This window comes from Salvelinus sp. IW2-2015, linkage group LG4q.1:29 (genome assembly GCF_002910315.2).
Source record: "Salvelinus sp. IW2-2015 linkage group LG4q.1:29, ASM291031v2, whole genome shotgun sequence".
Taxonomy (NCBI): domain Eukaryota; kingdom Metazoa; phylum Chordata; class Actinopteri; order Salmoniformes; family Salmonidae; genus Salvelinus; species Salvelinus sp. IW2-2015.
Window position 1 is genome coordinate 21,687,076 of NC_036842.1, and position 26,292 is coordinate 21,713,367.

The 26,292-nt window shown below is 45.8% G+C and overlaps 1 protein-coding gene across 1 annotated transcript in view; it reads right to left on the reverse strand.

Moving 5' to 3' along the window:
* Positions 1-260: 260 nt before the first annotated feature.
* The window catches only part of LOC111961660 (ankyrin-1), a 103,240-nt gene continuing 77,208 nt past the window's right edge, over positions 261-26,292 (reverse strand). The window contains 22 exon segments of the mRNA XM_070442313.1: positions 261-3,435; positions 3,833-3,924; positions 4,105-4,191; positions 4,453-4,484; positions 4,487-4,551; positions 4,553-4,726; positions 4,972-5,608; positions 13,920-14,075; positions 14,212-14,343; positions 14,449-14,517; positions 15,458-15,542; positions 16,297-16,416; positions 17,566-17,694; positions 17,851-18,079; positions 18,353-18,449; positions 18,710-18,914; positions 19,822-20,033; positions 20,245-20,399; positions 25,143-25,367; positions 25,621-25,733; positions 25,857-25,920; positions 26,072-26,195. Of these exon segments, the coding sequence (XP_070298414.1) occupies positions 3,862-3,924; positions 4,105-4,191; positions 4,453-4,484; positions 4,487-4,551; positions 4,553-4,726; positions 4,972-5,608; positions 13,920-14,075; positions 14,212-14,343; positions 14,449-14,517; positions 15,458-15,542; positions 16,297-16,416; positions 17,566-17,694; positions 17,851-18,079; positions 18,353-18,449; positions 18,710-18,914; positions 19,822-20,033; positions 20,245-20,399; positions 25,143-25,367; positions 25,621-25,733; positions 25,857-25,920; positions 26,072-26,195 (3,173 nt within the window). The 3' untranslated portion in view covers positions 261-3,435; positions 3,833-3,861.

Here is a 26,292-nt window from a genome sequence, read left to right on the forward strand (position 1 = left end):
GTTGAACACTTTTGGTTTGTACATGATTCCATATGTGTTATTTCATAGTTTTGATGTCTTCATTATTATTCTACAATGTAAAAACTAGTACAAATAAAGAAAAACCCTTGAATGAGCAGGTGTGTTCAAAATTGTGACTGGTACACACACACACACCACACAACCACAACGACACACACCACCACCCAAGCGACACACACACACACACACACAACACAACCACACCAACACACCACACACACACACACACACACCACACACACACACACACCAGATACTTGTATATACAGTTGAAGTTGGAAGTTTACATACACCTTAGCCAAATACAATTAAACTCAGTTTTTCACAATTCCTGACATTTAATCCTATCAAAATACCCTGTCTTAGGTCAGTTAGGATCACCACTTTATTTTAAGAATGTGAAATGTCAGAATATTAGTAGAGAGAATGATTTATTTCAGCTTTTATTTCTATCATCACATTCTCAGTGGGTCAGAAGTTTACATACACTCAATTAGTATTTGGTAGCATTGCCTTTACATTTTTTTTACTTTGGTCAAACGTTTCAGGTAGCCTTCCACAAGTTTCCCACAATAAGTTGGGTGAATTTTGGCCCATTCCTCCTGACAGAGCGGGTGTAACTGAGTCAGGTGTGTAGGCCTCCTTGCTCGCACATGCTTTTTTAGTTCTGCCCACAAATGTTCTATAAGATTGAGGTCAGGGCTTTGTGATGGCCACTCCAATACCTTGACTTTGTTGTCCTTAAGCCCTTTTGCCACAACTTTGGAAGTATGCTTGGGGTCAATGTCGATTTGGAAGACCCATTTGCGGCAAAGCTTTAACATCCTGACTGATGTCTTGAGATGTTGCTTCAATGTATCCACATTTTTTTCCTCCCTCCTGATGCCATCTATTTTGTGAAGTGCACCAGTCCCTCCTGCAGCAAAGCACCCCTACAACACGATGCTGCCACCCCCGTGCTTCACGGTTGGGATGGTGTTCTTCGGCTTGCAAGCCTCCCCATTTTTCCTCCAAACATAACGATGGTCTGTTCTATTTTTGTCTCATCAGACCAGAGAACATTTCTCCAAAAAGTACGATCTTTGTCCCCATGTGCAGTTGCAAACTGTAGTCTGGCTTTTTAATGGCGGTTTTGGAGCAGTGGCTTCTTCCTTGCTGAGCGGACTTTCAGGTTATGTTGATATAGGACTCGTTTTACTGTGGATATAGATACTTTTGTACCTGTTTCCTCCAGCATCTTCACAAGGTCCTTTGCTGTTGTTCTGGGATTGATTTGCACTTTTTGCACCAAAGGACGTTCATCTCTAGGAGACAGAACGCGCCTCCTTCCTGAGCGGTATGACGGCTGCGTGGTTCCATGGTGTTTATACTTGCGTACTATTGTTTGTACAAATGAACATGGTACCTTCAGATGTTTGGAAATTGCTCCCAAGGATGAACCAGACTTGTGGAGGTCTACAATTTTTTTCTGAGGTTTTGGCTGATTTCTTTTGATTTTCCCATGATGTCAAGCAAAGAGGCACTGAGTTTGAAGGTAGGCCTTGAAATACATCCACAGGTACACCTCCAATCGACTCAAATTATGTCAATTAGCCTATCAGAAGCTTCTAAAGCCATGACATAATTTTCTGGAATTTTCCAAGCTGTTTAAAGGCACAGTCAACTTAATGTATGTAAACTTCTGGCCCACTGGAATTGTGATACAGTTAATTATAAGTGAAATAATCTACAATAAATGTGTGGAGTGGTTGAAAAACAAGTTTTAATGACTCCAACCTAAGTGTATGTAAACTTCCGACTTCAACTGTATATATCCCTCTGTGTTCTCCTTGTCGGATATTATTGCTGTGGCAGACACCAAAGTACATAATCTGAGCCTGACCTGGCTTCTCATAACAACTAGGGCACAATAGATCAATTACTGTATGTGCATGTGTGTATTAGTGATATGTGCGAGTGTGTATAATGGTTATGTGTGTGTTTGTATGTATGCATGTATGAGGTGTGTGTATGTGTAAGTTCACAGTACAAGGTACATGGGCTCAGGGGTCAGTGTTAAGTTGGGCGGTCACAGTGCTATCTGTCAGTATGTCCTTACTTGATTAGCTACGCTAGTCTCTAAAATCTCATCTAAACTTCCACATATACCTCCATCTCGTTCCCATAAATATGATTATCCACACTGTTTATTATGCCCCTATCTTCTTCACCCCCTAAAACCGAAAGCACAATCTAATGTGAACCATAAAAGAACGAAGCCATGAGGTGCTACAGCCAAAGCAAACAGAGAGGAGAGAGAGAGAGAGAGAGCAAAGGAGGAAGCTGATAGGCTAGAGACATAAGTTGGAGCTACAGGAGTTGATGGAGAGGAGTATGGTGTCAACATATCGGAGGGGAGGGTGGTATGAGGGGAAGGGCACATCATGCTACTGTAAATCAGGGATGTGTTGGGTAAGAATCTTAGAGTCCACTGGCTGCCACACAATGCTATCAAACCTTTGTCTGAGTAAAACAGGGGGAGAAAGTGATTCCCTATCAAAGTTAGACAAAATGGAACTGGGGTTGACAACGCTAAAGAAACACAAGAAACACAAGAAGCGCATTCACAAAGGAAAGACGGCACACGCAGACAGACGCTCACGAGCAGGGGAGAACAGTGGCTTTCTCATTCCCACACTGAGCACGCCGTGACATCACAGGAGCACCGACCAACCAGGACAAGGCTCAGTGCCAAGCCTGAAGCGAGAGAACACGTGCAGTAAAGGTACACACACAGACACAAAGCATAGAGAATATATCACATAGAATAACAGGGAAATAGGGTCCAAGTGAATGAAGCATTGGTAGGCTCAGCATTGGCTTCGCTGTATCGTACCAATCAGTTGTGGGGAAAAAATACTTGCTTTTTTGGCTTTAGTGTTGCCAGAATCAACTTGCTTACACACACCACTTCCTTTTGGGGGAAAAAGTATCCTTAAACTCACCCCTGACCCAGTCCTGGGTCGGCCGTGTACCTTGTACCCCTTCAGTTTGTAGATAATGACAGTTCAAAGGTCATGCACCATCAGTCAATCATGCGGTTACAGTTGACAGGAAGCACTTTTTTGTTGCATTTTTTGGGGGTTGGATTTTCTCATGTTTTTCATAGAAAAAAAATCATGCTCTACTCTAGTTTAGTACCTTTTTCTTTAAAAAAATGTTACAAAACTACAAGTAGATCTCTGTCTCTTTTCCTCTTGCTGTGGAACTCCAGGGTCGTTCTGCAGATGATTTTGTGTTTGTATTTGTTGTTTGCAGATCTTAGTCTTTCTATCAGTCTTCGTTCCCTCTTCTCTCCTCTCAATCTTTTCCTCATTTCCCTCTGTCACCTGGCTTTGTGTTTGTGGAGGATAGTTTGGCAGTGGATGTCCGGTCCTACGGGACAGAAAAAAAAACAGAATTCAGTAAAAAGGGAATTGTTTTTAACTACTACAATCTCGTCACATATAAAGAGATGGACAGAGGTATCCAGACAAGACGATGAAGTAACAAGTAACTGATGAAAAAAAAGAACAACACCTAAAGATAACAAGTGATGTATTCTCATTCAGAAGTGGTGGAATATTATGTACACATACATGCTCTAATGAGAGCTGTCGGACAAAGATTCTTTAATCTTTCACTTATTTCAAAAGAGTAGTGTGCAGGGGTTGTCATTTACATTAGCCAGTCTAACTTCAACCTACTCTGGTTGACCAGGGTCTGATAGACACTTCTAAAAGCATCTATCCAAGCACTGGAATATATACACGAGAGCTTATGTGTTCCGTACCTTGAGGACTGGGTATGTGTGTTTCAGTGTTATACTCTACGCAGACTGGTGCGCTTCACTGACTGAGCACCCTTCCTCACATCCACCTCCACCTACAGTACAGCAGGGAGGGAGGTTGCAGGGTAGGAGAAAATACACAGTGGAGTTAACACTGATCTATGTGATGTGTATTTGCAAGCATGTGTGTTTCTGTATGTATGTTTGTATGTGTCTATTTGTGAGTGTGTGAGTCTACTTTTTGGAATTAGTTGTGCGGAAGAAGACAAACCAACATTTCTAGTGACGACTTTTCCATGTTCGTCCACAAACTGCTCCTCAGCCAGAAACTCAACAGCATAGTCCTCTTTATCAACATTAATCTGTGTCAAAACATCAGGATATAACACATTCAATTACCAAATGACATTAGGACACAGGTTTACAAACCACGCAACACAACTTTATCATATTAACCCAATTTCAGGTCATGATGTAGCATAACATCATAAAAATGTTGATGGTTGGAATTTTGATGATTGAAACCAAATTAAAAGATTGTCCTATCTATCGCAGGCATGGACAGGAAGTCCCTCCTCCAGGCACAGGAAGCAGCAGGTGGTCAGTCGGCGTGACAACCTGACCTGGCCCCGCCTCCGCTCCTGCTCCCAGGCCCCGCCTCCTGATGAAAGAAGCCCAGCCCCTTGTCAAAGGGCTGCGTGCCAAACAGTTGCCTGCACAGCATGCCCCATGTCACACACCGGCGTCAAGATAGCCTCCTGGGCTTCGCGTGACCCTGGTAACATCATCAGCGTCTCCACACTCTGCCGGGGCAGCCTGGGTGTCTGCAACCCCGCCCAGCCATGCAGGGAGTCCTTGTCGGGTAGGTATGGCTGGAATGCAATGCCTCCCAACACCCTGAGAGAGAGGGGGAGACAGGGACAGAGAGACGGAGTGGACAGAGGAGCAGAAAGTTAGAGTGACAGAGACAGAGGTGCGAGTAGGAAAGAGAACAAGACAGACAGACAAAATACACAAAAAAAGAATGCCATAATGTATTCATGGAATTGAGTATTGAGTATGGACTCAGTACACACATAGAGCATAAGGTTGAGAGCAGGACTGTCTGACTAGACCAGTCTGAACCCCTGACTGAGTCTCACCTGTTGTCTCCGTTGTGCTCCATGGTTCGGCTCAGTCCTGACATCTCACACAGCTGGGCATAGACCTGCTGTCCTGAAACAACAGAAAGCCCTTCCTCTGAACTCTGCCCTACTCCTCCTCCTCCTCCTCCTCCAGTCACACTGCTGCCCGCCACTGATGCTGCTACCTCCACCCTCCTGCCCTCCGACCTCTGACCTCCCAGCTGGCCATTCAGGTTGACCTTTGGCACCGCACCGCTGGCCCTCACCCTGTCCCTGTCTGCCGGCTCCTGCCGCACCTCCTCTACCTCCCCTTCCTCTTCCTCCTCCAGCCCCATGATGGAGCCACTGGCCCCGCTTGCCCCACTGCTGGGGCGCCCCAGGCTGAAGGGAAGGGACAGGGTGGCCCCCTCTGAGTCGTCAGCCCGGCTGCTGCCATCCAGGGATGAGTCCTCCACTGTGACCAGAGAGGGGCTGACCCCCGAGGGCCACACCTGCACGTCAGACATTTCCATCAGGATGTCTTCTTCGGTGGTGGCGATTGGGGCACACTCCAGACTGGACACCTCCTGCCAGTAGGGCTCAGCACCCAGTGGAGAGGGCAGGCTGTACTGCAAGGAGGCCGGGGAGAGCAGCTCCTCCTGCACCAGCCCGTAACCTGGGAGGGAGGCGAGATAAAGAGAGAGGGAGACTAACACCACGCAGGCACAGGGATGGGGGAGTTAGAGGAGGGGAGGGGAGAGGAGGATTAGACAGGGATGTGGGAGTAGTGGGTCTGTTTCTCTGCCCTATAGGACACAGTGGGGCTCAGTCCTGTGTCACAATATGCTGGGTAAGAGAAAGTGACTAGATTTGTTTTCACTACTTCCAGTTCTAAGAAAGCACACACACTCACTGGCACCTTCTTGGAGTCAGTAGTAGTGAAAAAAGTGTCTCACGTTCCATGAAAAACAGTGATTTTGCAGACCACTGATCTGGTGATATGTCAGTGGTTCAAATGGAGGCTGCATGGAAGGAAGCAGTTTTACAGTATTGTGACATGTGACAGGATTTTCACCCTGAGAGCAGCAGGTGTTATATAGGGAATACAGGCTTAGACATGGAGTCTTATTTATTGTCTGTCCATTGTCTGTGGGAAAGGGGTGAAGTGGTAGGTTTTCTTAATAAGTAAGAATGTGGAGTGGCAGTTGACACTGTCATCCAAGATATTAAGAGAGAGCAGGTGAGTGGGGTGTTTGGGGTAAGTTGGGTTGGCACGATAATCAATACTACCAAATTATCACGATACGCATGTTCAATGATATCTGTGATATTGAATTGAATTGTGTCCATGTTTATCGCAATATCATTTTCATTGTTCTCAATTAGTTATTGGCAACAACATTTAGATTGAAACTGATAGGCTCCAATGTCTATTATTGTGATAACTATTTGTGATACTATAATCATTGAGATACAAATTCCATTATCGTTCCAAACCTAATCACAAGTGAGAGGGTCAGGAAGCTGCTGGGAAAATGACAAGTTACTTGCACTTGCACTCACCCTCACACACACATATGCACAAGTGCACACACACACAGGCACACATACAAATATATCTGTCTCTGTCTGTCTCCTATCATCATGGTTGTCTTTCTCTGTTCTGTCCATCTTAAAAGGCTTTCAGTGTGACTTCTTTGTATATTTACATCTTGACAGTCTGTGTTCTAGGTGGTAATGAGTATGATGTAATGTGATAGTAAGGTGGAGAAGGAACTGAAGTGTTCATGGACACTGGACTGATGAATGAAGTCTGGCTTTATTTCTTTCAGAGTGGTGATGCCTACGGAGAATAGTTTAACTGTAAAAGTGTGTTAGTGTATGTGAGCGTGCATGTTTGTTTTTGGGATGCTATGGTGAAGATGCAGTACAGAGACAGTAGAGGTGAGGATGAAGAGGGGTAGAGATGTTCTGAATTAAACGGATGTTGAAGAAATGAGTTGGAATGACGATGGTTTATCTGGATTCATCCTTACTGTACCTCCCAATTTAAAGACAAAAGTGTAAAAATAACATTACAACACATAGTGAAGCACAACAACTCCACATAGATTGTCAATCTACAAACACACAAATACAATGCACAGCACTGTCCACCTATGAACAGCACACACACAAACATACAGAGACACATGAAAACACACACAGTGTCAGGACCCGGTGCGAGAAACAGTCACTAATAATCGTCAGAACCCAGAAGATGAGGCAGACACAGCAGTACTAGAGATGGTGGTTTAATAAAGAACAAAATCTTCAGGCAAAGAAACTCAATCCACAATGTCCAAAAATAAAGCCAAAAGGCACAAAATGGAAATCCTCCAAAATACAAAAGAAACTCCACAAAGTGGTAAAAAACAGCAGGGAAAAACAAACCTCAAAAGACTACTCAAATAATACACAAGAACTAAACCAGAGAACCTCTGGAAAATCCAACAAGAGAAATCTCTGAATAAWACAAGGCTTGGGCTGGGGCTGGGTGCTAACWTACAAACACTGAGCAAGGAACAAAGGAACACACAGGGTTTAAATACTAACAAGGGAATGACCTACAGGTGCAAACAATAATTAGAGCAAGAAAAACAAAAGGTACAAAAAAGGTGCAATGGGGACATCTAGTGACCAAAACCCGAACAGTCTTGGCCAAAACCTGAAGCTCCCCTCCTAGGAACGGCTCCTGACGTTCCTACCAGCCTTCTCAGGGTGGAGGATCCTGAACTGACGAATGAGGTCAGGGTCCAGTATGTCCTTGGCAGGAACCCAGGAGCGCTCCTCGGGACCGTAGCCTTCCCAGTCCACAGATACTGCCAGGACCGCTGCACCCGGCGGGAATCCAGTATCGGTGGACGGTATAAGCCGACTGCCACCGATGACACGGGCGGAGGGGGAGGTCTGCCTGCCGGGATAAGGGAGAAAAAAACAACAGGTTTTAATAAAGAAATGTGAAATGTTGGATTGATCTTGAGGGATCTGGGTAAGTGCAGGCGAAAAGTAACGGGATTGACTCTCCTGGCAATCTTAAAGGGACCGATGAACCTCTGGGACAGCTTGCGAGACTCCACCCGGTGTGTAAATTCTTAGTTGAGAGCCATACTCTCTGGCCGGGGTACAGGGTAGGACCTGGACGGCGACGTCTGTTGGCTTTGTTGTTGGTACTGCTGAGAGGAACGCAGAAGATTAAGACGTGCCTTCTTTCACGTAAGCCGACAGCGTCTGATGAACCTCGAGGCTGAAGGCACTCTGACTTCTGCCTCCTGGTCCGGGAACAATAGAGGCGCATAGCCAAACTGACACCATGCGGGGATATACCAGTGGAGGAGGAGCACAAGGTGTTGTGCGCGTACTCGGCCAAACAATGAAGGATGACCATGTGGACGGGTTGTTGGAAACCATGCATCTGAGGGTGGTTTCCCAACTCTGATCATCCTCTCAGTTTGGCCATTGGACTCCGGATGGTACCCTGAAGATAAACTGGCCGGGCCCCTATGAGTTGGCAGAAGGCCTTCCAAACCTTGAGGGCGAACTGGGGAACCTCTGTCGGAAACCATATCTTGCGGAATCCCAAAGACTCGGACACATGGTTAATCACCAACTCAGCTGTTTCCTTGGCAGAAGGTAATTTGGTCAAGGGAACAAACCTGGCCGGCCTTAGAAAACCTGTCGATGATGACTAGGATCGTAGATTACCATGGGAGGAGGAAGGCAGTAATAAAGTCCAACGAGATATGGGACCAGGGTCGGTGGGGAATAGATAGAGGGTGAAGGAGTCCTTGAGGGCGGAGGTGAGAAGATTTGCCCTGGCAGCACACGGAACAGGCCTTGACGAAAGTAGCAACGTCTTCTTTTATGGTGGGCCACCAGAACTTATGCTGGATGAACTCCAAGGTGCGACCTACGCCCGGGTGACAGGTGAGGCGAGAGGAGTGCCCCACAGAAGGACTTGGGACCTTGCTGCCTTGGGAACAACAACCGATTAGCAGGACCTCCTCCAGGGCCCGGTTCGATGGCTTGAGCTGTGTTCACGGTATCCTCCACTTGCCACGAGATCGGAGCCACGATCTTAGCGGCCGGAAGGACAGTCATGTCAGTATCTTCTCGAATGGCAGGAGAGTAGATTCGTGACCAGGCGTCCGGTTTGAGATTCTTCGACCCGGGTCTATAGGTGAGGATAAACTGAAATTCGGCTGAAGAAAAGAGACCATCGAGCTTGTCTGGAGTTCAACCGCTTCGCCTGCTGGATATACTCCAGATTTTTGTGGTCGTAAGCACTTGAAACGGTTGAGAAGCCCCTCGAGCCAGTGTCTCCATTCCTTCAATGCCATTCTTAACCGCTAGGAGTTCACGATCCCCCACATCGTAATCCTCTCGGCCGGGGTAAGCCGGTGAGAGAAGAGGCGCAAGGAGAAGCTCTTGTCTTCACCCTCTGAGACAGGACAGCTCCAACCCCAACCTCTGATGCGTCTACCTCCACCACAAAAGGTTCATCCGCCGTTGTAGTGTCAGGATGGGAGCAGAGAGGATGCGCTGCTTGAGTCCTTGGAGGCGTCTCAGCTTCTCTTCCCCACAGAAACCTTGTGTTGCCACCCTTAGTTACAGCTGAGAGAGGGGCTGCACCGAGCTGAAGTTCTTGATGAACTTGCGGTAAAAGTTGGTGAAGCCCAGGAAACACTGAACTTCCTTAACGGACTTGGGGGTGGGCCATCCGCTACCGCCCCTACCCTTCTTGGGGTCCATCTGGACTCGACCGGGTTCCACTTATATTCCCAGATTGTACTCGAGAGGAATGGAATTCACACTTTTCGGCTAAACGTACAAATGCTGTCTAGGAGGCGTTTGAGCACTTGTCTGACTGCTTAGTGTGTTCTTGAAGGGAGCTCGAAAAGATGAGGATGTCATCCAAGTAAACAACACGAAGATGTTAAGCATATCCCTAAGCACATCGTTTATGAGCGCTTGGAAACACAGTCGGCGTTGGTCAGGCCGAAGGGCATACCGAGTATTCGTAGTGACCAGTAGGCGTGTGAAGCGGTCTTCCACTCGTCCCGGGTTTGATCCACACAAGATGGTTGCGTTCCGCAGGTCAACTTAGTGAAGACAACTGCTTCCTGGAGCAGCTAAAGGCTGTGGCCATAAGGGGTAGCGGTTACGGACGGTTATGGCATTGAGTCCCCGGTATTCGATGCAAGGTCGTAATCCACCGTCTTTCTTGGCACAAAGAAAACCCTGCTCCCGCCGCGAGGTAGATGGACGCATGAGGCCTGCTGCCAGAGCGTCCTGATGTAGGTATCCATAGCAGCTCGTTCGGGAGGAGAAAGGGAAAAGATCCGACCCTGGGAGGGCAGGTCCCGGAACAGGTCGATGGTGCAATCGTAAGGTCTATGGGGTGGTAGTGTGGTGGCCCTCTGTTTGCTAAATACCAGTTTGAGGTCATGGTAACACTCGGGACTCGGGACAGGTTGATGGATTCTAGAGACTCGGAAGGGGAACTCGGGAAGATACAAGTGGCTTGGCACGTAGGACCCCACTGCTTGATAGTGCCCACAGACCAGTCGATGTGAGGGTTATGTGTGAAGCCAGGGATAACCAAGGAGAGGAGGGAACTCGGAACAGGAGATCAGATGAAAGTTCATCACTTCCGGTGTTGGGAAACTGAAAGTCCGAAAGGGGGTAGTGGCACGAGTAACAAGTCCAGATCCCAAAGGGCTTCTATCCAACGTAGTAACCCTTATGGGTCACTTAGAGTGTTCAGAAGGAACGCCATTCTCCTTCGCCCAGACCCCATCCATGAAGTTACCTGCGCCTCCAGAGTCTACCAAGGCTTGAAGAGAAAACTCGTGGTCGTCCCAGGAAAGGGTAACTGGAAGGAGCAGGCGGGAGTTGGATGGATGGGAGGAGTTATGTCCCGTTACAGTCCTCCCAGGCCTGCACGGGAGAGTGCGTTTCCCTGGAGCCCGGGACACGTGGAGCGGAAATGGCCCGGTTTGCCGCAATATAGACAGCATCGCTCCCCATCCGGCGGTCTCTCTCAGCCTGGGAGATGCGTCCAACTGCATGGGTTCTGGTGGAGCCAGCGAGGATAAAGGTGGAGACTCGGAGCTGGAACCGATAGGAGCTAGGGTGAGCGGTCTACGGTTGAGTTCTCTCTCTCTCAGACGCTGGTCTATGCGTGAAGCCAACTTGATAAGGGACTCGAGGTTGTCCGGGGTTCCCGAGTGGCCAGTTCATCTTGGATGGTGTCAGAAAGACCTTTCAAAAAAACAACTGTGAGCGCCTCGTTGTTCCAGCCACTTGCTGCTGCCACAGTGCGGAACTGGATGGCATAGCCCGTCACGCTGCGCCGACCTTGGCGGAGGTCAGGAGCTGTTTGGCTGAGTCAGGGCCGTTGGTAGGACCTTGAAACATCGCTTGAATTCTTCAGCAAAGGTAGAGTAGCTGGCACAGCAGGGACTTGGGATCCCACACAGCAGTAGCCCAGGCTAGGGCTTTTCCCCGACAGCAGGGTGATGATATATGCTATCTTGGACCGGTCGGTGGGAAACGACGATGGTTGCAGCTCAAAGGAGAGAGAACATGGGTGAAAAACCCTTACAAACACTCGGATCCCCTGAGAACCGTTGGGGACGCGGTAGACGAGGTTCAGCCAGGGGTAATTGCCAGGGGACTTGAATCTGATGAACTGGAGCAGAAGCGGTTGCCGGGGAAAGTCGATCCGAAATCTGCTTTATGGAACCAGCATCTCTGACAGAATTTGAGAATGTCTAGCCATTAAGGCCTCTTGCTGAACCAGAGCAGCTTCGTGGCGTTGGACAGTCCCCCTCGTGGGGACAGCATGGAAAAAAGATCCTGGGTACTGGCTGCCCTGGGTTCATTATAATGGCTCAGTGTTCTGTCAGGACCCGGTGCGAGAAACAGTCACTAATAATCGTCAGAACCCAGAAGATGAGGCAGACACAGCAGTACTAGAGATGGTGGTTTAATAAAGAACAAAATCTTAAAGCCAAAAGGCACAAAATGGAAATCCTCCAAAATACAAAAGAAACTCCACAAAGTGGTAAAAACAGCAGGGAAAAACAAACCTCAAAAGACTACTCAAATAATACACAAGAACTAACCAGAGAACCTCTGGAAAATCCAACAAGAGAAATCTCTGAATAATACAAGGCTTGGGCTGGGGCTGGGTGCTAACTTACAAACACTGAGCAAGGAACAAAGGAACACACAGGGTTTAAATACTAACAAGGGAATGACTACAGGTGAAACAATAATTAGAGCAAGAAAAACAAAAGGTACAAAAAAGGTGCAATGGGACATCTAGTGACCAAAACCCGAACAGTCTTGCCAAAACCTGACAAACAGTTTCACAGGTCACTGTACTCAGGAACACACACACCCAGGCCCGACACTCCTCCACACCATCGAACACATTAGCTGGCACATAACATTCTAACAATGTATCTGTGACATTACGACAACATTGTCTTAATGACAAAGTTGTCATGTCACAGCTACATTATTTTTAGAACATTATGTGCTGTTCGGTCAACTTTGTGTTACAGCCTAGCATTAAACCAACACATAGAATCACAGAAACCCCACTGAGATTTAAGGAGTTAATACAGCATTAAAACAAGTTCGACAAAAAGCAGAGAAACAAAGAAAAGTAAAATACACATAAGGAAATAGTCATACAGAAAGCATGCCATGCAAATACACACAGTTCTTATCCAAAACAGCAACGTTTATTTTGATAGCAAGACCTTTTTTGACACCCCTCCACCCACAACACATCAACACTGACCCTCCCAGACCTATAGAACACACCTTTCCCTGATGCGAGACACAGAGAGAGGTACAGTGAGTCAGGCAGCATGCACATGCATAGACACAGGCTACCCGAGAGGGAGGTTAGCTGATTTGAGTTAGCTTGACTGAACACGTGAGCACGAGAAAATAAGATGACAGGAGAGAGGAGAGGCCCAGAGGTCAATATGAGGTCAGAGGTCGGAGAGGAAGAGCTTTGAGGAGGAGGAAGAGGAGGGCGGCAGATATGACATGTCACAGACACATAGAAACGAGGGACAGACTTAGGAGAGACAGAGGGGAGTAACAAAGGAACAAGGTATGGAGCCCAGAGCACACAAACTGTGTGCAAACTGTGTACTAGTGCCACTTAGTGTTCACCCCCCCCCCCCCCCCTCCACCACCACACACGCACGCATATCCGACTCATCCATATACTTGACTAAAACATAAACACACAGTGGTAAAATGTATATTTTAGTCTTTCCTAATTACTAACTCAATGTGTAGAACTGTCATTTCAAATGACATATGTCTTCAACTTGTGTTTATTTGAGGTTTTATCCTCACATCTCCTATGATGTCATGTGAGAACCATCATGTTCAGGCCTAAAGCATGAGGTGTCAGAACAGTGAAACTGGAATGACGGCTGTCACCAAAATGCAATAAGGAAATGCTCACATTACATGCTCACATATCACTGGGTTATGGTGGAAATCGCACCCTTCCTCAGACGTGACTCAAAATCCTTTGAGAATCATCAGAAGAAATCAACCATGCAGCCCACTTACCCCTTCTGAAAAATGGGTGCCTAATAACTCGTGGCTTGAAGACTACAGGTGGCCGACCTGTGTCCGTGATCTCTTGTGGAGCAACAGAGATAAGGTTCAATCTGTGTTACCCATACAGTTGGGAAGAGTATTGGGCTTCTCATTGATCTTGTTTTCACCATTGACATTACTAGGGGCAAGTATGGTCTATTCATACTACTGATCACATTGGTGGAATGTGTGTGTGTGTGAGCGCAACTGTATGTGTGTGTGTGTGTGTGTCTGTGTGTGTGTGTGTGTGTGTGTGTGTGTGTTTGTGTGTGTGTGTGTGTGCACATCTCTGTGCATGTGTCTCTTACCATTGATAACACTGGGGGAGAGCAGGGTGGAGTCGCGGTCGGCCAGTGTGCAGGCACCCTCCTCTGAGGCCCCGGCCACTGCCTGTGGCTGGCCCTCCACTGAACTCACAATGTCTGAACGGTCAATGTTTTTGAGAGCCCCATACACACTCTCCACTGACAGAGGGAAAGAGAAGGTAAAGGAGAGAGAGAGGGCAGAAAATAGGGAAAGGAATGAAGAGAGTTGTGTTGGGGGACTGTAGTAAGACACAGACTGAGAGACAGACAGCCAGACAGACAGATAGAGACTCACTCTTGGCCCTCTTGCCCTCCCGGCCGGCCCACAGATTGAGCAGGGCTGAACTCTGGTCCAGGAGGGAGTTAGGATTCTCCACCCTGATTCTGTTAATGTCATCTACACCAAAATGCAGCTCCCGCGCCAACTCTGAGAGGGAGAATAAATAATTAGGTCAATCAAATACGTATGTAAGTTTATCTTACCACATATAGTAGACTGTATACAGTGTCACCCATGTAGAGGAGTACTGACCTGCCCAGCTCAAGCCCAGCTGTTCAGATATGAGAGAGATCTTGAGCTCGGTCCTCTCCATGGCATTCACTGGAAAAAAAGACAACTTCAGAAACAGAACAGTCTCAGAGCTAAATATACTTTACAAGCACAACTGTGTCTGACTCAGAACATCTACTGCAAATGAATTACTCAATCCCGACTTTACAACTGAACACTGTAAACTGTATAAACAGTATAGAACAACAACTGTAACATTTTTACACAATTTTCCATGTTACTCATTAAAGGAGACCAAACTAACCACCAAAATACCCAACAAATCAAACCCATTAAAATCAGTTGCTTTTAAAAAAGATAATAGCAAACTTACCTTGACACATTACCCACAGAGTATAGTGTTTTTGCCCATACGATCCATGTGTGTTAGCAGACTATAGGCAGGGTAGGTTAGAGGTAGGTAGAGTATTGGAGGCATTCATTCAGACACCAGTCCATTCTGTTAGCGTAACATAACCATGAGGAACTGAGGTGCAAGGTACCAGTGCTGTGCTTCACCATGTAACCAATTAGCACTCCTTCCTTTCTCTGCTCATCTACCATGGGCCAATCAGAGGGCTCCTCTGTCTGGCTCCACTGTGAGGACCCGCCCATTCCCAGCGCTAAGCTAAATGCTAAATATCCGCCATGCTAACAGGACTCGCAGTGGAGCAACCAGCACCAGCGGCATGCAAACCATAACAGGTCATTCAGTACTAATGTTACCAGAACTCTGGAAGGGTTCTAGTTTTCAATGGAGCTGTTTGGATGTGTAGGTATTAGCTAATCTTTGGCACATAATCAATATAGCGCCATCATCACACTGCTGTGTATTATGGGGCGTAGTAGTGCAGTGCATCCAAGGCTCATGCATGCATAAAATAGAGAGAGTAGTAGACTGGGAAGCAGGGAAGAAGGGGTGCAACATTCAGGCCCTGTCTCCTCCTGTATAGTGGGGAGAGGGCTTCTGGACAGGCATGGTATGACTTACCGAGACCGGGCTCGTTCAGCATGCTGTAGCGCTCCCTCAGGGCCAGTGGGGTCAGAGTTCGCCTGCGCTCCTCACTCCCCACAACCTGGATCACACACAAGGGACACAGTCACAAAGCACACACACATCAGTGACTAGATATGGCTGCTACCTCTGAAATACCAGCTACTTCTCCCAACGTTGTCTAATGATATGTTTGAATGTGGTTTATTGTATCTATGCTGCTTTTGTGACTATTACTTTGTACTGTACTATCTTAGTGTAAATAAAACTGATTTTGAGATTTTTTTAAATGCTTAAAATAGCACTGGGATGATAGCAGGACATCTAAATATTTGGTGAATCTTTGCTTTTAAAACCACCAATCAACAGACTGACTAGTCTCTTTAGATACGGTATCTCTTAAAGTCTGTATTTCAGGTCTTTATTTCAGGTCTTTTTTAAGCCTTCAAAGCTCAACTGATCATTCATCACCCGAGGAAGGTGCAGACAGAGCTCCCTAAGAAATATATTTTGTTACGACTGAGAACCAATCAATCAACAGCAACATTAAAGAACCAATCAATCAACAGCAACAATAAAGCAAAAAAACACCCCATTCAAAATGTCAATTCAATTAATGACTGTAATGATATCTGCTAATGTAGAACGGAAATAATATATTTTTGTATTGGCAAGGTTAAGAGGGGTTGTGAGTGTGTAATGTTGGTCGTGGAGTGTGGTTTAGAAGGGTTAAAAGGGGTTGTGAGTGTGTAATGTTGGTCGTGGAGTGTGGTTTAGAAGGGTTAAAAGGGGTTGCATGTGAGTAGTTTAGTGGGTGTATGAGAGACTGTGTGTACCTTGACACAGGGTGGCATGGTGATGTTGAGGTTACACAGCACATGCTGGGAGTCCTCATACTTGGTAGACTTCCGTAGGAAAGAAAGGAACCCAGAGGCCTCCTTATTGCTGTCTCTAACCTGATAGATACACAGAGAGAGAGAGAGAGAGAGAGAGAGAGAGAGAGAGAGAGAGAGAGAGAGAGAGAGAGAGAGAGAGAGAGAGAGAGAGAGAGAGAGAGAGACAGAGAGAAGGAAAACAGAGAAGAGGGTAGATTTGAGGAGGAGACATGAACACGAGACAAAGAGGAGTACGAGAGGTAAGAGAGAGCAGGTATGATAGACGGATAAGAAAGGATGGACAAGAGGATAGGGAGTGAAAAATAATGAAAAAAAGGAGGGGTGGAAAAGAACAGAGCAAAGGTGGGAATTAAGACAGCCTGCAGTGTAGTGGGGGTCTGTCGAGCAGAAACACAGGCAGGAAGAATGGGATCGGAAAGCAGTCCATAGGCAGGCGAGAGGAGAGATTTTTATCTGCAAATTTACCTGGGCGTCTGTCAGATCAGACGTAACAGAGAACCGTGAGAGAGAGAAGAGAGACAGTGAGACAGACATACAGACAGGCAGGCCACAAGAATTGGCAGGCAGGCAAGAAGGTGAAAGAGCTAAAGGATGGTGCCACAGTTACAGCTAGGGAGAGAGTGGTAGGTACACCCACAGTGGGAATACATCACAACACACTCGTCTGAGACGGCTGAGACGGAAGCTCACGTACAACTCAAAGCACACAGAAAGACATACAGATGACACAGACAGATTTTATTGGTAAGACAAAGATATGGCCGCCCACGCAGACACCATACATAGACACACACACAGAGAGGAAACAGACAGCCACACAGATAGAGGGACAGGGTGTATGTGATAGAAAAGTGTTGGTTGGAACTCAACACAGTTAAACAAGGAGAGAAAGATAGAATTGAAACAGTTGGAGAGATAGAGTGATAGAGATGGGAGAAGGTACACAATGATTGTAAAATATAAAGAGATAGATGGTGGGACAGATGTACACACAGACATGTGATTGGTTAAAAAGACCGACTGACTGTCGACCGACCAATGTTGTTTCAACACAACCCTGTCTGAACTAACATGTTAAATGCATAAACAGACAGTTTGACAGACTGACATGTCCTGGAAGGAATAAAGACTGACTGATGGAGGACATTTCAATTAAATTGAACTGGATAAAATTCCTATGGGAAACATAGAGATGAGTGGGAGACAGACCTTGACCGAGACAGGCGTCTGTTGTCTCTGGGAGGCTTGGAAGCTGAAGCTGCGTGGCTGCTGAGTGGCCTTCCTCACAGGCACCAGGTTCCCAGAGCACTCCAGGTGCAGCGGCATGCCCTCCATCACCTTAGGGGGGCGACAGAGAGTCAGGGGAGAAAAATCCTCCATTGCCTTCAATGGATTATTTACACAAATGTCTGAGTTATGTGAACATATTTAAATATAGTAGAACCTACTGACACACACTAAAACCCTTTCCCCTGACCCTTGCCCCTTGCTGACCTCTATATCCCTGCTTCGTGCCACCTCGCTGAAGTTCTCGTGCAGCTCCAGGGTTTTGTCCATCTTGTCGTCGGTCATGCAGTAGCAGCGTAGGCGGCCCTCGCGCGCCTCATTCATTTTTGCGAATATCACAAACTTGGCCATGTAGGGCACTGCCATCAGCTCCCGGTACAGCAGGTTGGCGAAGGTCACCACCTCGGCCGTGCGAGGGCAGTCTGCCAGCCAGAACCTGGGCAGAGGATGAGAGGAGAGATGACGCACAGAGAAGGGTGATGGATAGTCGTTAGAGAGAGTGGGTGTTGTGTTAAAGAGTAAAAGTAATGGAAAGTCAGGTGTTCCATATCGTCAGTGGGTGGAACTCAATGTGGTTTGGCACAGGATGAGGTTACATCTGGCTGTATGCATTGGGTAAATAGTATCAGGGTGTTCTGCTTCATACATTTTGTATAACCTCTAAAGGAGAGTGCATGGCTGACTGTTGTGAGTGTGAATTAGGACACACCTTGCGGAGACGTTGGTGGTGAAGTTGGCGCAGTTGTTGGCGTACATCAGCTTGGTGGTGCCAGTGATATCCTCCCATTGGGCAGGTGCTGTTCCACCTGGGAGACAAAGGACTGTTTCATCTCTCTCTTTTTATACACCTCCACTTCCTCTTTCCCTCTCTTTCCCCTCAGAGACCTGCTATTGTCCCTGTACCGCTTTCATTAAACTGACTGGCTTGGGTCGTGATGCTTTTTGTTGGTCAGCACTAGTTCTCTCGCTTTCACCCCTGTCCTAACACTCACTTATGTTGGCAATGAACGCTATTGGCCATGAATCAGTTGTTAAGGGTATAATTAAACTCAACGCCGGACCGTACCAATGACACTGCAGAGGAGGCGCAGGCTGGTGGTGTCCCCATCCCCAGCGTCACGTGGACTCTCCCTCCAAGAAGGGGGCAGTGGGATACGTAATCCGATTGGCCGGTGGAACTTGCGTCGTCGTGGCTCTACCGTGACCACTGGACTGAAGGTCGCTTGGTTACCAAGCTGTCGAGTCAGCAGCTCGTCTGGGATTGGCTGAGCCTGAAGAGGGAGAGGAAAGAAGGGAGAGGAGAAAGAGTGAGAGAAAAGAGAAAGGGATAAAGGAGAAAGGACAGGTGATGCATTAAAATGGGAGACAAAAATAGGAATAAATATAACATAATTAGTTTCGAACTTTCTGTCTCACATTACTCGCCCTCCGGAGCACAGTCAACAAACTATTATTAAGACAAACTCACACATATTCAGACAACATAATACATAGTCCTACCTGAACATACTGTACATCTAACCAATGGACAAAAAGTGCACACAATCATACTCACACATTAAACCAAGTAACATGCACATTTGAATATCAGTTCATCATCTTTGTCAGCGTAGCAGGATTTAGCTCAGGGAACTGAAGTGTGAAGAAAAAAAGAAAAAGACAACATTCATACATGCAAAAATGCTATATGACAACTACAGTGTACAAAAAATTAAGCGATATGGGACACAGATTCAGCAAGAAATATAGCAACAAACTGTGGTCATGGAAAAATAAAACGAATCCAGCTTCAGTATTTGGAGGTAGTCAGCATTCCTGAGTGCCAGTTTCTATGTGTATATTCCATAGTCAGTTTGATGCATTAGCCAGCTCCATTGTTGCTGTGGTGCCAACCTTGCTTGTTTGGCAGGGCAGACAGCACTGATTAAGTAAGCTAAACAGAGCAGCTACCTGCCAAGATGTCCCATTCAATCAAACTTGATTGAATACAGTCCTGGGACAGCTCTTTGTAAGAGCAGTGCAGAAAGCATTATTCACTCCTGCATGAAAACCTGCATTTCCATAAAGTCCTCTTTAAAAAGACAGAATCCAGAGGAGGGATGTTCGGTGTCTGAAACTGCTGAACATATCTCTGCTGCTCTCTCCCCTCCTCTTTATCTTCCTCATCCTCTTCCTCACCTGCAGCCCCAGCCGCACTCTCTTGGTGACCGCTGTCTCAGGGAAGATGGCCTGCACATGAGGGACCAGGTTACTGGTCAGCTGACCTCCCTCTGGGCCAATCAGGTCGCTCTCCTGCTGGACGCGGGACACCACAGCGAAGTAGAGGGGGAAGTCAGTGGAGATAATTCGGCGGATTCTCTTCTTCTCCAACTCCTCGTGACTCTCCAGGTCTGAGGGAGGGGCGGCAGAGAGAGAGGCATATGGATTAGGTTTGTGTATAAGTATGTTTTGTGTGTATAACATTGTTGTTCAAATGATATACTGTAGACTACTTAAATGTGTGGTACATGTGAATAGTCTGTCCTTAGATAGACAGGATAGTGCATGAAGATGCAGCTGGCTCTGCTTTAGGGGGATGACATTTATCATTGTTACACTGACCTTCATCCATGCCATTCAAAATGGTCTCCAGCACCTCGTCGCCATAGCGATTGCGATGCTCCTTCCAGACAGAGCCGTTCTCACTGCGCAGAACCACCAGCTCCCGGTCCCCTCGACCCAGAGCAGCAAAGTGGGGAATCTCCACTATCACTGGCCTATAGAGACATTACCACTCTACATTAACATACTATTATTATACTATACAGGGCTTGATATGAACTTTTTTAGCCACTTGTAGGACTGATTTTGTACTTGTCCAAAAGCTCAAGCCACTTGGTCTGTAACACCATTTTTACATCATTGTATAATGCAAGGAACCACTTTACAAAATAAAATACATTACTACCTTTTTTACCATAGAGAATCAGACAAAAATGTAGGCTGCCTATTGGCTTCTTTGCATATTCAAGCCTGTCTCAAAATACAACACTGCCCCTTTAAGGCTCTCCTGGAGGATGGTTGGCCACCCTTGATAGCCTATAAAATTACAATTACAATCAAATGCGACCCGTTTCAGGAAGCTAGTCATATGTCGCACGTCACTACTTCACAGGAAAGGCATTTGAACGTTTTTTGTCAGAAATCCCTTCTGGAACATGTGAATGTTCATGTGCCTTAATAACAAACGTGTATGTCATCTGTAAATACAAATAAAATGGTTAAATTACGAGTTTTAGCCACGGATTGGCTGAAAAAATGGATGGGCTGGACATGCCGAGAGATGAGATCGGATTGGTCTGTCATGTAGCTTGCTTCTGTCTATAACATGAGCTGCTTAGTATGTGTAAATAATCCTTGCTACCACGGCTTTTCTGAAAGATAAATGTTAGCCATGGAGAACTGCAAAAGTGTTGCCACTGCTCTCAACAACATTGCTGCCCTGAATTTAGCAGGCGCTACCGACATCAGTGGGAAAAAGTTGTGATGGACTACTTTCTGCAAACAATCACTTTGAACCAGAGTGACTTGACACAACTCGGACCAAACAAGCTGTACAAACAAAACTGAGTTTACGGGGTTACAGTCTGCCGTGAAGCGTTCATCCATGTACACGTGTAAGAGTCTAGCTACATTTTCAGATATTATATGTTTCTAATTTTGTCAGAAAGTGTCACGCCCTGGCCTTAGTTATCTTTGTTTTCTTTATTATTTTAGTTAGGTCAGGGTGTGACATGGGGGATGTATGTGTTTTGTATTGTCTAGGGGTTTTGTATGTTTATGGGGCAGTGTCTAGTCTAGGTGTATGTATGTCTATGGTTGCCTAGATTGGTTCTCAATTAGAGACAGCTGTCTATCGTTGTCTCTGATTGGGAACCATATTTAGGCAGCCATATTCATTAGGTAGTTCGTGGGTGATTGTCTATGTCTATGTGTAAGTTGCCTGTGTCTGCACTTGTTTAAATTATAGCTTCACGTTCGTTTGTTGTTTTGTAAGTCTGTTAAGTATTCTTCGTTACGTTATAATAAATTAGAAGAATGTATTTATATCACGCTGCGCTTTGGTCCTCTCTTCAATGTTACGACGAACGTGACAGAAAGTAGTTTTCATTACAGGTTAAAATGTACTAACTTGCAGGCTCGCTAGCTAACGTTACATGTATGATATGTGTAGTAATATTATTCGTATCTCAGAAATCCATTTGCATTGCTAGTTATAGCCTAATGTTAGCTAGCTAGCTAGCTAGTTGGTAAGTTTTAGCTACCTGCAGATTCATATTACATCATTTCATGCATGGTGGCTAGCTATGACAAATCATTTTGTATTGCTAGTAGTATGGGTTGGGATGATGGTTAATTGTTTAGCTAGCTAGCTAGCTAGCTACATGTCTAAACAAAAGACTCCAGATGATTATATGACCCATCAAGTTAGCCAGGTGTATCTGGGGGTGATTATGGCCATCTATTTAAATTCATGGACTTGTGTATATGTCTAGACTATAGTGACACATCCACTTAGCTAGATGTGGCTGGAGGGTGGTTATAGACTTTCTATTACATGACCTATCAATTTAGACAAGTGTGCCTGGGTAAGCATCATCTAATAATGATAAGATATTCTTATCTGGACACTTTCTATTTTTTATATTGCTACTATGCAAGTAACCATTTCACTGTACCATTTACACCTTCTGTATACTGTGCATATGACAATTACACTTAGATTTGATTTGATATAGTGTGTGTTTACCAGAGACTGTCATGTGAAGAACAACATGACCTGCACCAAAGTCAGATTAGGATATAGGCTGATCAAGTGTATTTTTACCTGGAGTTTTTCCATATTGTTAGCTACTACTTTCACCAATTTTAGTCTTGACATCTTTGGTTGTTTGCTGCACTACCTTACCCACTCTGTTTACCACATGGCCTCACATGTGGATACTTAAAGAGATGGGTGGGGCTAAGGCTTAACAGGGTGTGAACGATGCTGAATAGGTGTAGACAAAGAAGAGGTCTCCAGTAGGTGTACCAGAACATTCAAGAGCCGTTTTCTCAAAAGTGGGGTTAAAAGCTTATCAACTTTCAAAGCAGAATTACTTTCCCATTGTTCCTCAACTGCATTATATGATATACCATTTTGTAGGTCTGAGTCTGTACTTTTATTTACTGGAAAAAAACACAATATCAAATTTTGCAACATATGACCGAATTCAGGTCGGTCACAAATACTTAATAATGTCTTTATAAAATAAATCCCTCCAGGGCTCGAAATTAAGGGCATCCCGTCATCCCTGGGATGATAGAAAAATATGTATACAGTTCAAAACAGTCTTCTGGGACAGCTCTGGGATGACAGATCCAAAAATCATAAAACCACTGCAAATTAAAACATTTAGAAAAGCAATGAGGCTGATGCAACAAATCAGACCGTTTAGCTTAACATTTTGATACAGTTGTATTTGTTCATATTATAAGCTCAACAACGCACACATGGCTGTAGGCTATGCGCAAACGTTCCAAAATGCAATTACCACACGCGCGAGCGGTTTCATGTGACAGATGAAAATATCCTTTTCGAAATGAATAAAGAGGGGAGATCTAAAGATGCATCAACTAGCATGGGTTACTAGGATTATGAAAGTAAAGGAAAGTTGATTTGAAAACCAATAGAACATGGAAAAATGCTGGTTTCAAAGGCATATTAAGTGTTTAAAGTAACTCCCTCAACATTTCTATAGTCGCATTTTGTCAAGGCTACTTTGAAACAAGGTAAGACATGCTTCCAAAAATGACCGTTTTTAGTTTTAAACAATTAAGTTTATAGTTTTAAATTGTTTCAACATGTTGATCGCCTCTGCCGTTCCTAGGAGGGGCGAGTCACTTGAGTGGGTTGAGTCACTGACGTGATCTTCCTGTCCGGGTTGGCGCCTCCCCTTGGGTTGTGCCGTGGCGGAGATCTTTGTGGGCTATACGCTTTGTAGATCTTTGTGGGCCTTGTCTCAGGATGGTAAGTTGGTGGTTGAAGATATCCCTCAAGTGGTGTGGGGGCTGTGCTTTCGCAAAGTGGGTGGGTTTATATCCTGCCTGTTTGGCCCTGTCCGGGGGTATTGTCGGATGGGGCCTCAGTGTCTCCCGACCCCTCCTGTCTCAGCCTCCAGTATTTATGCTGCAGTAGTTTATGTGTCGGGCACTAGGGTCAGTCTGTTATATCTGGAGGATTTCTCCTGTATTATCCGGTGTCATGTGTGAATTTAAGTGTGCTTTCTCTAATTCTCTCTCACTTTCTCTCTCTCTTTCTCTTTTCTTTCTTTCTTTCTTTCTTTCTTTCTTTCTTTCTTTCTTTCTTTCTTTCTTTCTTTCTTTCTTTCTTTCTTTCTTTCCCTCTCTCGGAGGACCTGAGCACTAGCACCATGCCTCAGGACTACCTGGCCTGATGACACCTTGCTGTCCCCAGTCCACCTGGCCGTGCTGCTGCTCCAGTGTCAACTGTTCTGCCTGTGGCTATGGAACCCTGACCTGTTCACCGGACGTGCTACCTGTCCCAGACCTGCTGTTTTCAACTCTCTAGAGACAGCAGGAGCGGTAGAGATACTATGATCGGCTATGAAAAGCCAACTGACATTTACTCCTGAGGTGCTGACCTGTTGCACCCTTGACAACCACTGTGATTATTATTATTTGACCCTGCTGGTCATCTATGAACATTTGAACATCTTGGCCATGTTCTGTTATAATCTCCACCTGGCACATCCAGAAGAGGACTGGCCACACCTCATAGTCTGGTTCCTCTCTCGGTTTTTTCCTAGGTTCTGGCCTTTCAAGGGAGTTTTTCCTAGCCACCGTGCCTCTACATTGCTTGCTGTTTGGGGTTTTAGGCTGGATTTCTGTACAGCACTTTGTGACATTAGCTGATGTAAGAAGGGCTTTATAGATAAATGTGATTGATTGATTGCTCAGATTCCAGGTGGGTGATGTGCAGTGCACAACAGGCACTATCAAGCCTTTAGACGTTAATTATCCTTCATTATATTTTTCAAACATGACACTAGCCTATATATATGTAATTAAAAGTCTCATTAAAGTTTGGCTAAATTTTCTGTCCCCTCATGTCAGCATCGGTTTTGACATGAGGCTGTGGTCAATATGCATATCACCTACACTTTGACATGTAGGCTTTTTTATTTATGTATATGAAACATTTATTTGAAAATTATTCCAATGTATGCCTCTCTGATCCAATTATGAACAGAGTAATTGTTTGACATTGTGATTTTTGTGTGATTAATGTATTTGAATCTATTGTGATTAATGCTCCTAAAACGTTTTTTCCCCCCTATAAAACAATCGTCACTATCACTCTCCACTGGACATTGAAATGCAAGATTCCCACTGTCCCATCAAATACAGGGTGATTGACTGACATATATACATATGCACACATTTGCACACACACTTACTCTAAGAACTGCATACTGGAGGGCCCCAGGGAGATGATACGGCTGGCCAGGCCCTCTCCCTCCACTAGCGGGGGAGGGGTGGTGAGTTTCTGGGGTTTGACCAGACGACAGGTGATACGGGTAGGGGCTGCACAGGTCCGAGGGGGGATGATGACACGCAGCCCGTGGTGTCTGCTGCCACGCATGGAGCCCCCCCGGGCATCCACCATGAAACTGACCAGGAACCTGAACAGCAACCAATGAGAACCACCATTATTGAGAGAATAACTATCCAACCGTGCTTCATTCAACATCATCATCCATTCAACACTAAATCACAAAACAGTCATAATGACCCCGTAAAAGGGATGCAATCACACTGAATGGAAGAAATATGAAGAAAGCTGCAGATTCGTTATACTTGTAATGTGTTAGTATTGTGTGTAATAGGGTGTACAGGTTTTGTAGTGCATAAGCACTGTAGAGGGAGTAAACTGACCCTGTGTGTATAGGGCTGGCCACTGGGCTGACGTTGTCGGAGGTCTCTGTAGCAGGACTGCTGGGGATCAGAGAGTCCTCATCATAGTCCTTAGGCAGGGGGACAGGGGTGTGCTGTGGAGACCGAGGGAGGGAGAGAGAGAGAGCACTTTCTAATCATCAGCATTAGCAACTGCGTTTGATGAGATAAATCTACCACCTGTTTCCAATCAAATGAATAACTCTTTTAAACATTACCCCCTCCAGCAGGACGGTCTCTGGGGACACGCATGGGATTCTGGGAATAGCAGGAGAGTATGGCCTACACCAAAAAAAAGAAAGAGATAAAAGAAGTGAGTGGGCCAAAGAGGAATATGGTACAAAATCCTTTCCCTCACATTTCAGGACATTTCCTCAGATGACTGGACTCTGATGCACAACGTGTTCAGACCGACCCTGGCGCTGTCACTTACGTGGTGCCCAGGCCGCCCTCAAAGTCTCTGAGGGTCTTCTTAGGGGACAGGAAATCATCATCCTGGTCCTTGAGGTCGTCAAGCTTCAGGTAGCGAGCACCATCCATCCCCAGCAACTCATCACCTACAGAGCACAGGCAGGCATACAGACAGACAGACAGACAGACAGACAGACAGACAGACAGACAGACAGACAGACAGACAGACAGACAGACAGACAG